Consider the following 17,436-nt stretch of genomic DNA (forward strand, 5'->3'; position numbering starts at 1 on the left):
AAGAAGTGGTTTGATTTTTTTCCGATTCCAAAACTCAACTCCTCTCTGATTTACATGTAACGGTCTTTCATTTTTCAGTGTGTGGAGTCTTTAGTGTAAGAGCTTCAGATATCTGTCACCGTAGGAATCTTATTAAGAAACATACTTTCACACCATAATGAGGGCAATGGTCATGTGACAAAGTTGCCCTGTTGGCCAATCAACACAAGCCTAATCTCTCAAGAGAGGGGAAAAAGTGTTGTTGTTTTTCATTCAGCGCTGCAATTTCAACATGACGACGTCTACGAAGTTTGCTTTCTATCTGACATGTTTCCTCTTGGGGAAAATGGGTGAGTTGTGTGTTTGCTGGTTTTAGTGATTTCTGTTGCGTAAAATTAACTTTTGCTTTTTCTCTTTTTTTCACTCCAGCTCAGATGAATAACTTCAATCTGTCCACAACTGTTCATCGAGACAGTGAATTTATGTCAGTTGATGTTGGTGACAACTTGACTTTGCAGTGTTTTTATGACAGTGATGCTACAAAGTATTACTGGTACAAGCAAACACTGGGACAGAAGCCACAAATTATCTCTATGACCTACAGGTTTTCTGATAGTAGCACTTTTCATGGTGAATTTAAGGACAATCCACGCTTCAAACAGAAAACTTTTGACAATTTGACTCAGCTAAAAATTTCAGATGTACAACTTTCAGACTCAGCCACGTACTACTGTGCAAGAGGTACTGCATTTATATTCAAATTCATTGAGGACGTCACTGTCAGTGTTAAAGGCTCAGGGTTGAACATCCAGGCTCGGCTCCATCAGTCGGCATCTGAGACCATCCAGCCAGGAGGCTCTGTGAACCTCAGCTGCACAGTTCACACCGGGACCTGTGACGGAGAATACAGTGTTTACTGGTTCAAGAACTCTGAAGAGCCTCACCCAGGACTCATTTACACCCATGGAGACAGGGATGATCAGTGTGAGAGGAAATCCAACACACAAACACACAGCTGCACCTACAACTTGTCCATAAGGAGCCTGGACCTCTCTCATGCTGGGACCTACTACTGTGCCGTCGCCTCATGTGGACACATCCTGTTTGGAAATGGGACCAAGCTGGAATTTGACAGTGAGTCACTTGGTTTTCTCTTGTGAAAAATAGTGATTGTTACCCATTAATCCACAATTTTAAGCTCTGTGACATCTCCGGTCGTCAAACTCTGTGCAGATGAGGTGGACCAACTTCTCATGGTGTATTTCTGGAGTGCAGCTTCGACAGTCATCACCCTGCTGAGTATTTTACTTGCTTTCTCTGTATGCATCGTGAACAAGAGGAACTGCTGCCCTCCTACTGGTAATTGATAATTTTTTTTTTTTATCTATCCCAGGGTACATAATATAATCAACAAATTATTCTTTCTTTTTTTTCAGATTCTCGTGCAACACTTTCACCGTCCTCCAAAATGAATGCAAAGGTTTTTTCTCTTTTGTTACCATTTAAACTTTACTTTTTGTAGCACTAACTCATTGTTTGTCATATCCAACCATATGATTTACTGTTTCTCATGCCCAGGGCGACCAAAATGAAGACAACACCTATTTTATTGCTTTGAGGCAGATGGAGATTGACAGATCAGGAAGACAGCAAGACGACACCTGGAGCGAATGTGTTTACCTCAGTGTAAGGCAGTAGATCTGGACACCTTCTGTCTTTGCTTCCATAATCGCACGTGGCCACATTAGCGTCACTTTAAATGTGTAAAGCTATGCTTTTCCTGAAATTGTAACAATTTTGTAAATAAGGTTTGACCTCAACGTGATACACATAAAGCCTCACCTTGCTGTAATCTCAATAAAAATCTCAAGAAGACATTACCCGTGTGTGCGAGACTGATTGTGTAAACCAGTATTTCCGCAACTGCGAGGTACAAACGCATCAGGCTGCGGACCACGTACATCCTGCCAAAGCCAAGCTTTCATCACTCACAGAATCGTACCACACCTATTAGTAGCTGTAGAAAGCTGTAAATCGATGCATGCAACATGCAAGCATCGATTTACAGTTCCCATGTGGCCCGCAGTGAAAAATAAATCTGGCCTATTAAAGAGAACTGTTCGGCCTTGGCAGAGGGATGAGGTCTATGAGCGCCATTTTAGTTGTAATTGTAAAAGTCCAAAAATTAGTTAAAGATACTGTGAATGTTAGATATATATGTTACTCTTATCATCTGTACATGTACAAATGAGGTTGAAGATCAGCAAAAAATGTACTTTTGTTTGAGCATGAGCATGATGTGCGCCCTTGTACTTGTGCATGATCTTACTTGGGGGATTCAATACTACTGATGATGTCACATTGACTTACAGATGATTGAAACATGCAGCGATAAGCAACAATGCGCCAACAAAGACAGGGAAGAAGAAGACTGCATGACTGTCAACATGGATCTAAATAGCCCTGGTGTTATGAATTTGCCCCCATGACCTTTGTTGACTCTTAAAATCATTTTGTTTTTCTTCATGGACAGTTATTTTTGCTTGTGGATTTTGATTTGATTATTCCCTTGTTGTACTTTTCCTTGTGTATCTTTTATATTAGTTTCTTAATCCCTTGTTGTTGTTGCATTTGGGTCTAGTTCCTGCATAACCCTGACACCTGGATTTCAAATACTTTTATTTTACATTTGAGGTGAGTGCTATAATGTTGAAGAACATTTCTTGTGCATCACAAACCCTACAAAAAAGAATGTAAAAGAATCATCAGCTGTCAGTCTTTCAAAAAAATAAACTAACTTTGATGTTAGGGTGTGGTTTACATAACTCAATGACCTCGTGTGAGCAGTTTCTGTGGGGACTATTTCTTCAGTTTAAAGTAGGTTGAACAAAAAAAATAGGTCTGTGGAATACCACAAGTCCTTTTTTTCAAATCTTTGGCCAACACAAACAAACTCTGTTCACATCTATTGAATGAAGACACTGCGGCAGAACGGATCTGAAACTGAGATGAAAATCTCTAAACCTCTGTAGGTAAAGCAAAAACTGCACCATAAATAGGGTGAGTAATTTGACCCTTTAATTGACCCTTTAACGCAACATAGCATGAGCAGCTGCAGGCAAAAAAGAAAACTACCGTTAATGTTTTGATTGCTTCGCATAATACTTGAACTCATCGTCATTGGCAGAAAAGGTTTGTTGTTGAAGACTAAAGTACATGATTACTGTTGGTCTGGATGCAGACATTGACAGGTCACATTCAAAAACCCCCTCTGATCTAAACCAAAAAAAAAAGACCTTTAACCGGAAACCATTGTACTAGCCAGCTCTCAGCATTCAGCTTCTGTTTCGACTCCTGTGGAGGATAAGATGTGAACTACTGTGTGCAGGTTTCCGCCGGTGGAAACTTTTAAGTCCTGTAGCTTGAACACAGGAAGACAAAAGTCAAGAGCAAAGACGAGTCACTTTTACTAAGGCGGCTGTGTGAAATGAAGTTTGCGCCTGAACCGCAGCCAACATGCTGTGTGCACAACATCAAATAAAGGGTAAACAACAGCAGATAGAGCTGAAAAATTAAGTGACGAATTGATAATGATGGTGGTGGTTATGACATCTGATAATGCAGCGGTTGGAGGTAAGAGAGTGAGAACCAGCTCATATTAACTTGTATCATCCATAATTGTTTGAAAGCGTTAGAAAGTACTAGACTTGTTTTATGTGCAAACCAGTATGGTCTTTAAAAAAATCACCAAATTAGGTTGCACAGACACAGATTCTGCGCAATTTTAATTTGTATTTTTTCCCCCCGTTAATATATATTTCTTATCTTCTTTATGTTTCTTTTCCCATTTTACCTGACAACAGGCACACATCTGAGGAACCACGTCACATCCTGCAAACTCAAGATCCGATTTTTTTTTTGCGGACAGCAACTCAATGAAAATTGCGATGGCACTCCCTCAGATTTATGAAAACAGTTTAAAGATATTAGAGAAATAAATGAAGATGACTTTTGACTTTTGTGATTCGTCTTCTCAAGAGTCACGTTGCTGTATTGGGCCAAACTGGTCAAGGGAGTTGGCGCCAATCACCATCCCTCAAAGTGGGTCGTTCAAGGTGATTGGCCGATCAAGCGCAGTCTTCTCTGTGAAGACAGGGGAACGTGTGGAGAGATTCATTCCATTCAGCTCTGCAGCTGAAGAACAATGACGCCTCCAAACTTTGCTTTGCATTTCACATGTCTGTTTGTGGCGAGTTGGGGTAAGCTTTGCTCTGTGTCTGCTTGATGCCTGTAAAGCCAGGGCATTACAAGATACTGGCAAATCTAAGGATTTGTGCATTTGCTTTGTCTCTTCTCTCTTTAGCTCATTGGACACCTTTGGGACAATCGTTTCTGCATTTCGAGTCGGCCGATATTGGGGAAAGCGTGACTTTGTCATGCCTCTGCAAAGATGGTGCAGCAACAATGTTTTTCTGGTACAAGCAAACTCTGGGACAGAAGCCAAATCTGGTGTCTACCTTCTATAGGTATAATAATAATAATAATAAAGGCACCTTTAATGGTGAATTTAATGATACACGTTTCTCAATGGATGCCGGAAACGGGAGAAATGACTTGAAGATCTCACATTTGCGAATTTCAGACTCAGCTACTTACCATTGTGCAGGTAGCGATTTAAATGACTTTGTATTTTGCACCGCCGTCACCGTCAGTGTAAAAGGTTCAGGGCTGAACATCCAGGCTCTTGTCGATCAGTCAGGATCTGAGACCGTCCAGCCAGGAGTCTCTGCAACTCTCGGCTGCACAGTCCACACCGGGACCTGTGACGGAAAACACAGCGTTTACTGGTTCAAGAACTCTGAAGAGCCTCACCCAGGACTCATTTACACGCATGGAGACAGGGATGATCAGTGCGAGAGGAAACCCAACACACAAACACACAGCTGCGCCTACAACTTGTCCATGAAAAGCCTGAACCTCTCTCATGCTGGGACCTTCTGTGCTGTTGCCTCATGTGGACACGTGCTGTTTGGAAACCAAGATGGACTTTGAGGGTGAGTAACTATAAAGCAGAGGTTGTCCCATTTGACAAATAATATTAATCACTCCTTCAGATTTTTAACTCAATACTTGTAGGAGATATGGGGCAAAATCTACCTTTTCATAGATAACTGGCGCACCTTTTGGAGAATTCCTGGTCTGATGCGGAGAGACGGCATTCATCCAACTTTGGATGGTGCAGCTCTCATTTGTAGAAACCTGACTCGGTTACCTAGACGGTCAAACCCATGACTTTTGAGAGTTGGGACCAGGAAGCAGAGTTGCAGTCTTACACGCTTCTCTGCGCTTCTATTACAGCAGTCACCCCCACAAAACCCCATAGAAACTGTTTCTGCCCCACGACCACTTCAACTATCTAATCCAAAGGGAAATAAAACAGGTGTAATTCACACAAATCTCATAAAGATCAACACAAAGCCTATAAATGAACCTAAGAATAGAACAATTAAAGTTGGATTATTTAATATTAGGTCACTCCCATCTAAATCTTTGTTAGTGAATGATTTGATAACTGATAAGCACGTTGATTTATTCTGTATGACTGAAACCTGGCTACAGCCAGAAGAATATGTTAGTTTAAATGAATCAACACCTCCCTCTTATAATAATACTCATATTCCTCGGACCACAGGCCGAGGAGGAGGAGTAGCAGCAATCTACCAAGCAGACTTATTGCTTAACGCTCGACTTAACCATAGTTTTAACTCATTTGAAAGCCTAACTCTTACCCTCCTTCACCCTAGCTGGAATTGTCAAAAACCAGTTATTGTAGTCGTTGTTTATCGACCACTCTGAATTTTTATCTGAATTTTCAGACTTTTTATCTGAGTTGGTGCTTAGCACAGATAAAGTTATTATAGTGGGTGACTTCAACATTCATGTGGATGTTGCCAACGACAGTCTTAGTTCTGCCTTTAATTCGCTCATAGACTCAATTGGTTTTACTCAACATATAAACAAACCCACTCACTGTTTTAATCACACCCTCGACCTCGTTCTGACCTATGGCATAGACATTGACAATCTAATAGTATTTCCTCAAAACCCTCTGTCCGATCACTACTTAGTTACATTTGAATTCTCCATTATTAACTTTACTGAATTTGGAGAAAAGTTCTATTACAGCAGGTGTCTATCAGAAAACTCTGTTAGTAAATTCAAAGAAACAGTTCCTTCGTTATTTACTCTACTGCCATGTGTCGATACAGTGCAGGATCGTTATCCTAACTTTACTCCCATACAAATTGATGATGTTGTTGATAGTGCAGCAGCCTCACTACGTTCCACACTTGACACTGTCGCCCCTCTGAAAAAGAAGACAGTCAAACAGAGGAGGATAACTCCATGGTTTAATGCACAGACACGCGCTTTAAAACAGACGTCACGTAGGTTAGAAAGGAAGTGGCGTTCCAATAGTCTAGATGATTCTCACCTAGACTGGAAAAATAGTTTAATTACATATAAGAAAGCCCTCCAAAATGCCAGAACCAATTATTTTTCTTCACTAATAGAGGAAAATAAAAACAACCCTAGGTTCCTCTTCAGCACTGTAGCCAGGCTGACAGAGAGTAAAAGCTCTACTGAACAGTCTATTCCTCCAACTCTAAGTAGCAATGATTTCATGAGTTTCTTTACTAATAAGATTATTACCATCAGAGAAAAAATTTACCAGCTTCTTCCCACTAATGGCACAGACACACTGTCCAGTACTGTAGGTTCTGAACCAATAGTATCGCCTAATTTATATTTAGAATGCTTCTCCCCTATAGATCTGGCTGAGCTGACTTCACTTGTCACTTCATCCAAGTCATCAACCTGTCTTTTAGATCCTATTCCATCAAGGCTATTTAAGGATGTATTACCTTTAATTAATAATTCCATATTAGATCAGATCAATTTATCTATATTGACAGGCTATGTACCAAAGGCCTTTAAGGTGGCAGTAGTTAAACCTCTGCTCAAAAAACCGACTCTGGACCCAGATATCTTAGCTAACTATAGACCCATATCAAACCTCCCCTTTATCTCTAAAATCCTTGAAAAAACTGTTGCTAACCAGTTATGTGACTATTTACACAGGAGTAGTCTGCTTGAAGACTTTCAGTCAGGTTTTAGAAAACATCATAGTACAGAAACAGCACTACTGAAGGTTACCAACGACCTTCTCATGGCCTCAGACAGTGGATATGTTTCTATTCTCGTCATTTTAGATCTTAGTGCTGCATTTGATACCATCGATCACAAAATTCTGTTAACGTTAACGTTAACGTTAATAACAAATCTTCCATTCATACAAAACAATCTTCCATTCATACAAAAGTGAGACATGGAGTACCACAAGGTTCTGTACTGGGACCGATACTTTTCACTCTATATATGCTTCCTTTAGGCAATATTATAAGAAAACGCCACATCAATTTCCATTGCTACGCTGATGATACCCAGCTGTATTTATCTATAAAGCCAGATGAAACTAATCAGGTAGACAAACTTCTGGATTGTCTTAAAGACATAAAGGCCTGGATGACTTATAATTTTTTACTTCTAAATTCAGAAAAAACTGAGGTCATTATGCTCGGCCCTAAACACCTCAGAGAAACATTATCTGATCAAATAGTTACTTTGGATGGCATTACCTTGGCCTCCAGCTCTACTGTGAGAAACCTTGGAGTTACCTTTGACCAGGACATGTCCTTTGACTCACACATAAAACAAGTCTCTAGGACAGCCTTCTTTCACCTGCGCAATATCAAGAACATTAGAAACATCCTCTCTCAAAAGGATGCTGAAAAACTAGTCCATGCATTTGTTACTTCTAGACTGGACAACTGTAATTCATTACTGCTAGGATGCCCCAATAAGTCTGTGAAAAGCCTCCAGCTAATCCAAAATGCCGCAGCTCGAGTTCTGACAGGAACTAGAAAAAGAGATCATATTTCTCCAGTGTTAGAATCTCTGCATTGGCTTCCTGTAAAATTCAGAATAGAATTCAAAATACTGCTCCTAACCTACATGCCCTTAATAATCAAGCTCCATCATATCTTACAGAGCTCCTAGTTTCATATTATCCCAATAGATCACTTCGCTCTGTAAATGCAGGATTACTTGTGGTTCCCAGAGTCTGTAAAAGTAGAATGGGAGGCAGAGCCTTCAGCCACCAGGCTCCTCTCCTCTGGAACCAGCTCCCAGTTTGTGTCAGGGATGCAGATACCCTGTCTACATTTAAAGTTAAACTTAAAACCTTCCTTTTTGATAAAGCTTATAGTTAGAACTGCTCAGGTGTTTAATAAACCATTTCTTTATTATGCTGTTATAGGCCTAGACTGCTGGGGGAACTTATATCATGAGCATCTTTCTCCCTCTCCCGTTCTCTCCTTCTCCCTCTTTCTCTCCCTTTATATCTCTCTCCTTCTCCCACCTTTTTCAATCTCTCTCTCTCTCTCTCTCTGCCCCCCATGTATCTATTACATTACATGTCACTAACTCTGTTTTCTCTCTCCCCTAGTAGATCTGACCCCAGAGCTGCAGGATCCAAACCCGTCATTATTATTATTACTATCATTATTATTAATAACATCATTGTATTTATAAGTATCAGTTTTCACTAATTATAAGTATCAGTCTGGTAGAAATTAAAGCAACTGTTATACTACCCCCCCATCCCCCGATATGTTTACAGTACATGTCACTAACCCTGTTTGTGTTTTCTATCTCTCCTAGTGTATCTCTGACCCCAGAGCTGCAGGACCCAAACCCGTCATTATTATTGCTATTATTAATATTAATATTAATATCATCACTAATAATAACAACAACATAATTGTATTTTTTAATTATAAGTATCAGTCTGGTAGAGATTACAGCGGCGGTTGTACAACTGTCCTCTCTCTCTCTTCTCTCCTACTGTCTCGCCTCCCACCCTCTTTCTGCCCACCTCTCCTCTCTTCCTCCTCTCTCTCCTCACCCCAACCGGTCGAGACAGATGACCGCCCACAACTGAGTCTGGTTCTGTCAGAGATTTCTTCCTGTTAAAAGGGAGTTTTTTTTCTCCACCGTCGCCAAGTGCTTTGCTCATTGTGGGATTTGTTGGGTTTTCCCGGTAATATTGTAATATTGACCTCACTATGTAAAGTGCCTTGAGACAATGTATGTTGTGATATGGTGCTATACAAATAAAATTGAATTGAATTGAATTTTTATTTAGGTATATTTGCTCTGTTTTTTCTTAAGCAAATATTTGTTTCAACAATTTTAGCTATCGCTGATATGAGGCTTTCGGAGTCTAATTTGACCAGATCAGATCCATATATTTACCTCGGTAGGTGTATATCGCTTGTGTTTCATCTCCTTGTGGACAGTCCTAGCAAAAATTACGATGACCACAAACATTTCAATGTTCATATCGGTATTGTTTTGAGATGGATTTGAAAATTTCTAAATCCGTCCTGTAAAAAAATGACACTGTTTGTTCTGTTTCTCTACAGCTGACAGGGCCTCTCTTATCCTGGTGCATTTCTTGAAAGGAGCTCTGGCGTTCACCACTGTTTTGATCATTTTATTGGCTTTCTTGCTGTACAAGACGCACAAGGGGAACTGCCACTGTACAGGTGAGTGTCTCTTAATGACAGGAAAGGATTGAGTGCGAATCCCATTTGAATAAAAAAGGACTTTTCATCTTGTTTGTCATAACCAGACTCCGATGTCCAACTTTCAGTGACCTCTGCTCCAAACGCAGAGGTAAGTATGCTTTCTTGTGTGTGTGTGTTGATTTTGACAAGAGATGTGTGAATATACTAAGGATTATGACACACGTTGTGTTGTATTAATTACTGCAAATCTGTGCTGTGTTGTATAAAAAAACATTAACCACTTTATCTTTAATTAGCAGTCACACCCAGAGGCGGAGGACCTTCATTATGCCACTTTAAGAGATCACAAGGTCAGCAGATCGAGGTGACAGAGGGATGACCCCACGGGTGAATGTAAACTAAGCTCCTCCATGAAAAAAAGAGTCTTCTCTTACAAGGTTTCTTTATGTGGGCTAGGTTACGAAACGTACACTGAGTAAAACCAATTGATTTGTCGCCAGATAGTAAAGAACTACACACACAAACACACACACACACACACACACACACTCTGCTCTAAGAGTTTCCACACTTCTAATTGCATTATTGGAATCACACGTAGGCTACTGTAAGGCATTTGACGTAAGTTGTTCATATCAACACCATGAGATACAAGAGGCTTAAGAGTAAAAGAGAGTAGATCTCATACCCTCTCGTGTTTTTGTGTTTGTCTCTGAGGTTTCGGGCAGGATGTCTCCACACGAGCAGCCACATCAGGTTGCTTTGCTCATTGTGCAACAGTATATAATCCATTTTGATTGTGTTTCACAACACAGAGCACAGACTATATCCAAGCACTGTGGTAAGACAAAAACCTGACCTCATGTCTATGGGTTGACTAGATAACAGAATCAAAGTGTGAAAGTCATTTTTTTTAACAGGGGTGCTTCCTTTTTTGTAAGAATAACTTTGGTCTCTTCACAAAGGGAGAGAGACGTCAAAAGGTTTCCGTTGTGTAAACCCCATGCGGTCTTTGCCTCAGTACAAGGTGGAGACATTACATTTGAGATTGTGTTTGTACCTATGTATGAGGCCAAAACAACCTGGATGCAGGTGCTGCCACCTTGCGCTTTAACCGTCATTTAGAGCCAGAGTCTGTGATTGTGGTGTGGAGCCACGGTATTATGTACCTCAACCTTTGGTGTCGGGGTGTCAATGCGCGCACTCGACCACTTGCGAGTCGGTGGAATGATATTCCAGCATGGAATATCATTCCATGCTGGCTGATGACACACAGCTGTACATAAAAACTGACCCTATCTCATCTGCAGCCTCACTGTCATGGTCATCATCATCACTGAGCTTCTGCCGTGAGGACATAAAGGAGTGGATGACAGAAAACTTCCTACAGCTTAATAGTTCCAAAACAGAAGCTAATTTAGTTGGCACACCACACCAGGTCCAGTCATCCCCCATAACCCAAATCACCGTCTCTGGTCAAAGTATACCCGTGACATCAACAGTCACCAACCTGGGTGTAAGATTTGACCCCCATCTTAAATTTGACACCCACATTAAACATCTGTGCAAGACCTCCTTCTATCACCTCAGGAACATTGCCAAACTCCGTCCCACACTGTCTGCCAGATGCCGAAAACCTTGTCCACGCCTTTGTCTCCTCAAGGCTGGACTACTGCAACGCTCTCCTCATCGGGACTCCTGGCAAGAGCATTCAAAAGCTTCAATACGTCCAAAACATCGCCCTAGGATCCTGATGAGGATACGAAAATATGACCACATCCCACCCGTCCTTCACTCACTCCACTGGCTTCCAGTCTCTTTCAGGATTGATTACAAAATCTCCCTACTCACCTATCAGTGCATCCATGGGAATGCCCCTCCCTACCTGAAAGATCTAGTCTCACCACAAACCTCCTCACCCAACCTCCGCTCCGGAAACAAAACCTTCACCCTTCACCCCTCCAGGACCAGGCTGCGCACCATGGGGGATCGAGTCTTCTGCTCAGCCGCTCCTTGCCTGTGGAATTCCCTTCCAGACCACCTGAGGGCTCCACAAAGCACTCTCTCTTTTAAGAAGGGCCTGAAAACCTTTCTTTTTGAACAAGCATTCCCCTTTTTGTACTTTTTCTTCCACCGATATTTTTTCTTTTTAAACCTTCTTTTATCTTGTTTCTACTCTGTAGCACTTTGAGATTACTTTTAGCAATGAAAAGTGCTCTATAAATGAAATTTATTATTATGATTATTATTATAAATTATTCTTTTTTTGGTGAAACCCACGAATCTGTCATTTTTTGCAGATTTTGTGCTAAATCAGCAACGGCGTGTGTTGTAGAGTGTGTGACTCCAAATACTCAGGTGACCTGCAGTACAAAAGATCTAAGTTTTCAAGCGAAACCAATAAGTGAACCACAGGCCTGCATCAGCAAAAGAGCGCCGGGCCAAGTGTTGTGCTCGCTGCCACCAGATTGAGCCAGGAAACCACTGGAACAGAGAGGAACAGATGTATGTTTGTTTGCGGGTAATTCTATATTCAGGCTGTGCTGTTGCACATGTTTCTTTCAACCTTAACGAGTTCAACGTCTTTGTCAGTCTTATTTTTTTTCTGCCTTTCTTCTGCGAGTTAAAGGGGCAAAGTTGATGGAGGAGGAGTCAGAGAGGACACTGATGACCATCAAGCAAGTGAGATGCACATGTTTCCAGAGGAAGAGAGCGCACAGTGTTGTCTGAACTCTTGTCCTTGACTTCTTTCAAGCCTAAGTGCAGCAGTCATAAATGCACTTCAGTATATATTCAGAATATGATATGTAAGCGAACACATCACCACTTATTCAGCCTGGTTGTTCGGCACTGATTCAGAACATCCACAGTTAAGCCATATCATGTTTGCTGCTGGTCCAATCGACCACAATCGGGTTCAGCACATACTGTTTTATAGTTGAGCGGCAGGTTCATCATGACAGAATGATCAGCTTCAGCTCAGTCCGTTCATACATGTGCTGACCGCCTCCGCCTCTGCGTTCTTGTGAAAAGAGGCCTGTTGCGTTTGGTGACACATGCACGGCAACAAAACACACGCGCACAGCGGGCAAATGTGTCATCTATCTCCTGTGTGATACTTGCATGTGAACCTGCTAAACCCTGCAAACTTTTTTATCATCATAATTATCTTTATTTCCCAGGTAAGATAGATGGTAAGGTATACGCTACCAGTGTGCAGTCCTTTGTGCTCATGCCATAGGTTTTTCTGACTTTCATCATTAACATTAGCACCACCGCACAAGATCATTTTCTTTGTCAATATTTAGATGAATTGTAAAACCGTATGGAAACTGAAGGAATTACAATTCTAACATACATGTTTTTAAACATGTTTCCCAGTACAATGGATGAATGAGCTAACTGTAGCACAATCACATATTGTTTTAAGGTTAAAATATAAGAAGGTATATGTTTTTTTTATCTTGTTAGAGGATAATAAGATTTTTGGAAGACTTTGTCAGACTATGAGATGGAATCACACGAGCTAACAATCAACCTGGTGTTAAAATTATAAACTTCCTTTGGTCACAACAGTCAGTATCATGCTGTGGTACCACTTGTGGATTAAGTACACTCACTGTCTATATATTGGAGGAAAGTATGAGAACCTCATTATTGCGTGTGTCAAACAAGGTAGTACCTTTCTCCCATTCTTTTTGCAGCTATTATTTCTGTACCTGTATTTCCCTGCAGGCATTTGCAGTGTATTGTCAGCCCGCCTCTTTGCGCTGAGACCAGTCTGGAAGGGAGCACAGATCAGTCAGTAACATTACATTTTTTGTACTTTCAAAAGATCTAATACAAAAACAAATCTTTCTAGTAGATGAGTCTGATGAGCAAACACATCTGACCAGTGTGATCCTGGGCAGTGTGATTACCTTCCTCATTATAATCATCATTGCTCTGGTTCTGAAAATCTGGAAACGTCAGACAGGTATTTATATGTTTTTCATTTCAGTTGAAAGTGCACAACTTTGCCAATGCAAAACTTCCTGATGCCATACAGTAGTGTTCGACCGATATATCGGCCGGCCGATAATATTGGCCGATGTTTGCGTTTTTTATGGCCGATGCGCGGCTGTTAAGTTCGCCGATAGTTTTTTTTTAGGGGAGGGCAGATCCGGTCGCCTATCGGGCCCGGCCCCGCTCTCTCCGGAACCATTTACCCAGCTCTGTCGTGGCTCTTCTCCCCCGTACCCTCCTTCTCTTCCCCGCCTTTCCCCTCTCTGCTTCGGCAGGCTGGGACTGGCGGCGCCCCCCGTCGGGCGCGGCTGCCGGTGGACTTTTTTGAGTCTCCGCGCTGACCGCGCCGCAGGCTTTGCGCAGGGGATCCCGTTGGCGGCCGGTGGGAACTCCCGAGATGCTCCAGAGCGACGTGAGCCTCGTCTCCCTCGACCCAGGGAGGCGAGCCACGGCCTTGGCCATAACCCCACTTTGACTGAGACCTCAGATCAGACGAGACAACCCGCCGAATTTAATTCTATTTAACTATCAAATTGAGGGAGCAAAAGTAGTATCGGCTCCAAATATCGGCTCAAGAAAATCGGCAGTCCCTATCGTCATCGGATAAGGCTGATGAAAAGAAATTGGTATCGGCATCGGCCCTAAAAATTCTATACAATGAACTGAGCAGATGAACCTTTTCTGTCATTTAGCACATGAAGAGGGACAGGATCCGCAGCACAGTGAGGTATTCAAAATATAACCGTAGAACACGATTGATCAAAGTCAGATGCCAGATGAAGTCTGGAACAGCAGCTCAGAGTGGAACTGAGGCCCTGTCATCAACTTGCGTTTGTGGATGGGAGGGAGTTCTGAACACTCCGACTAGATTTTGAACAAAAATGTGTTCATGCAAAATCATTAAATTCTCACCCCATCTGGTCGCGGCAGATGGCCGCCCACAACGAAGTCCGGTTCTGCTAGAGATTTCTTCCTGTTAAAAGGGAGTTTTTTTTCTCCTCCACAGTCGCCAAGTGTTGCTCATTGTTGGAAATGTTGGGTTTTCTCTGCAATATTATGAGGTCTCCACCTCCCTATGTGAAGTGCCTTGAGACGATGCATGTTGTGACTTGGCGCTATGGCTTAACAAATACAACTGAATTGGAGTTCACTCTTTCTCATCAGTAAAATTTGTACTTATGTTTCTTTCCAAATGTGTGATCTTCAAATTGCTTTTAACTGATATTGTTTGCATTCAATTCTTCATTTTTGTCTCGTAAAGCACGTTGTAACCGTGTTTCATTGTTATTATTGTCTCAACTACTGCAATAGTTTTCTAATATCGAGAAGTGGAGAGCAAAATGATTTTGACTAAAGTGGAAACCAGAAGAAAAGAAATAACCACAACAAATATGTGTTGTCCCTTAAAACTTCTCTTTTTGTAGTTGTATTCCAATTTAATTAACAATATGATTAACAATAACAACCCATAAAAATGGGTTTGAAGAAGATTTATCATTACCCCTTCACTTCAGGCCTCGTGTTTTTTTGGCTTCTCGGCTGCAGGTTCCCTTCATTAGCTCTGCTGGAGGAGTCTACCTGTCTTCTGTTGAGGCCCCTCTCTGGACCAATGGCTGAGGCCCAGTGTTTCTGGAATAGAACACTCATGGTTTGACTGTGCGTGGAAATGGGCAGCACACGATTTGCCTCATTGCTGGTCTTCACATCACCTTTGCACTGGCAGCACAGCAGCGTGCTGTTAGTGAGGAGGCAGAACATCCGCAGCCTACAACTAAGTTGTCAACCACCAGATACTCAACACTTCCAACTCCATACTTCAGAACTTAAATTCATTTCTTCTATGCATTTCCATTTAATAATATGTTAATGAGTACAACTATTTTGACCCCCCTCCTTATTTTGCTGAATAGCTTCTTCTTTTTTAATCATCTGTTGTCACCAGTAAGGACATTTTTCAAAACCAAATGCATATATCAAGAGCAAATAATTAAATTAACTATTAACAGCATAATCAAACTGAATGATAATGTTCTGTCAAATGTTACATGATTGATTATTCTTTTTAGGTCACAAAGTTCACAGCTTCCTTGTTGGATACGACAATTTACACCGATTCAAATGTGTGTTTTACATTTACAGTAACTTGATATTGAATTGTCAAAAGTTGAAGGTTGAAAATAACCAGTGTTGTGCTAGAAAGGTTAAAAAACACAGACTTCTCATTGGGAAGTCCGTTATGTGGCCAGTTGGTTCAAAGAGACGACCATGCATAAGCGCTCAGACATGTCAAGTGTCACTGCAGGGCAGATGATGAGCTTCACCTTGATCTAAGCTTTACTTCTCTGCAGTGAGCATTGGCACTGAATTATTCAATATCTATTATCTACACAATGATAATTATTGTTATATCAATTTCAGGTGTTCTGTTGTGGTGGTATCAGGTGGGTTTATCAAATCTCTTGCTGTCGCTGCTGGGTTTTTTCAGGCTGGGTCTGTGTCTCTGAGTCTCAGACTTTGGAGGTCTCTTCTGATCCGTTTCATTTTCACTCATAATTTTTTGTTGTATTGATGAAAATAAATTTAACATTGCACTGCGGTGATAAACAGTGCTGTCAGTGAGAGCTTCAACCACAGGAAAGAAAGGTCTTCAGCTTTCTGCATCAAAGCCACAGTAGAATTCAACACTGTCAGAAATGTCTTTTTTTACTTAAGCGCTAATCTCCCACATCAACCACAAGTGCGAATTGTGATGGGAACTGAAAACACTCACGGAAACTTTGCTCATTTGTTGTTGAATTGTGGATTGGCACCATTTAAATAGTGTATTACACACAAGCATGTGAACAATTTCAAAAATTTGAAGACTTGATAGACCTCATGTACATAGAGTTGAAGCACTGTGCAGTGATGATCACCAATAAGCAGATGAATATTTGATTTAGATCCATTGCGATCACCTTTCATAATTGGTGAACTTTAAATTAACTTAATTAAATATCTGCAGATCTAACATATATTTTTGCTGTGTGAAAATGATCTTCATCAATCATCTCTAACGAAGATAAGTCAAGTGATTGCATTCTGCATGAGTTTGGTTCTGAGAAGCGAACACACATTAACTACTTATTACATTAACACATTTCACTGGACCACACCACAAACTGTCAGCAGTAAGTTCAGTGCCATGAACTGAGCATGCCCCCCAGTTGACCATCAGGTTTCTGTATGTGAACATGAAAACAAAATCGTTTTAACGAAGACAAAACGTGACACCGATCTGTATCAATCCACAGCGAGACAACACTTAAATCTGAATCACAGCATCAATATTTAAGGCTATACAACGTATACCTTCAGACAAAATGTGTTGCTTGTTGTAGAATCATTTGGAACAATGACAACAAAGCTAAGCCGTAAATGGAAAACTTGGTATTGAACAGTTTAGATTTGGGAAACTGTACAAAAGGCTATGCATTTAGGAAACATCTACACAGTGGTAGTTAATTAGTTAACAGGGAGGCCATGTTATTGTTTTAAATATTTTATTCATGCAGACCAGGATCCAAAATTGCAATACAAAGCAGTGCTGTCAATTTCTCACCTCAATCAAGACTATTTGTGTGAAATCATATATGTATAATTTTTTCTTTTTTATTTCCATTGTATTGTTGAATTCTTTCCTGTTTAACAAGGGTTTAATGAATACAATAGTCAAAACACAAGTTGACTCAGTCTCTAGTCCTGTTCAACAGAAACCTAGACCTAGATATCCTAAATGCTTTTCTCAATGTCAACAGTGTTG

At 41.0% G+C, this 17,436-nt stretch overlaps 1 protein-coding gene and 1 pseudogene across 1 annotated transcript; both read left to right on the forward strand.

Annotated features, from left to right (window-relative positions):
* The first annotated feature begins 30 nt into the window (after nucleotides 1-30).
* On the forward strand, nucleotides 31-1,854 carry LOC118300074. Its single transcript, XM_047327382.1, has 5 exons — nucleotides 31-329; nucleotides 409-1,113; nucleotides 1,213-1,338; nucleotides 1,416-1,459; nucleotides 1,558-1,854. Exons 1-5 carry the CDS (start codon nucleotides 272-274, stop codon nucleotides 1,675-1,677), a joined length of 1,053 nt encoding a protein of 350 aa, XP_047183338.1. The 5' UTR covers nucleotides 31-271; the 3' UTR covers nucleotides 1,678-1,854.
* A 1,049-nt stretch (nucleotides 1,855-2,903) lies between these two features.
* Nucleotides 2,904-17,344, forward strand: LOC118300079 (annotated as a pseudogene).
* Nucleotides 17,345-17,436: the final 92 nt, after the last annotated feature.

The sequence above is a fragment of the Scophthalmus maximus genome, chromosome 2, assembly GCF_022379125.1.
Source record: "Scophthalmus maximus strain ysfricsl-2021 chromosome 2, ASM2237912v1, whole genome shotgun sequence".
NCBI classification, from domain to species: Eukaryota; Metazoa; Chordata; class Actinopteri; order Pleuronectiformes; family Scophthalmidae; genus Scophthalmus; species Scophthalmus maximus.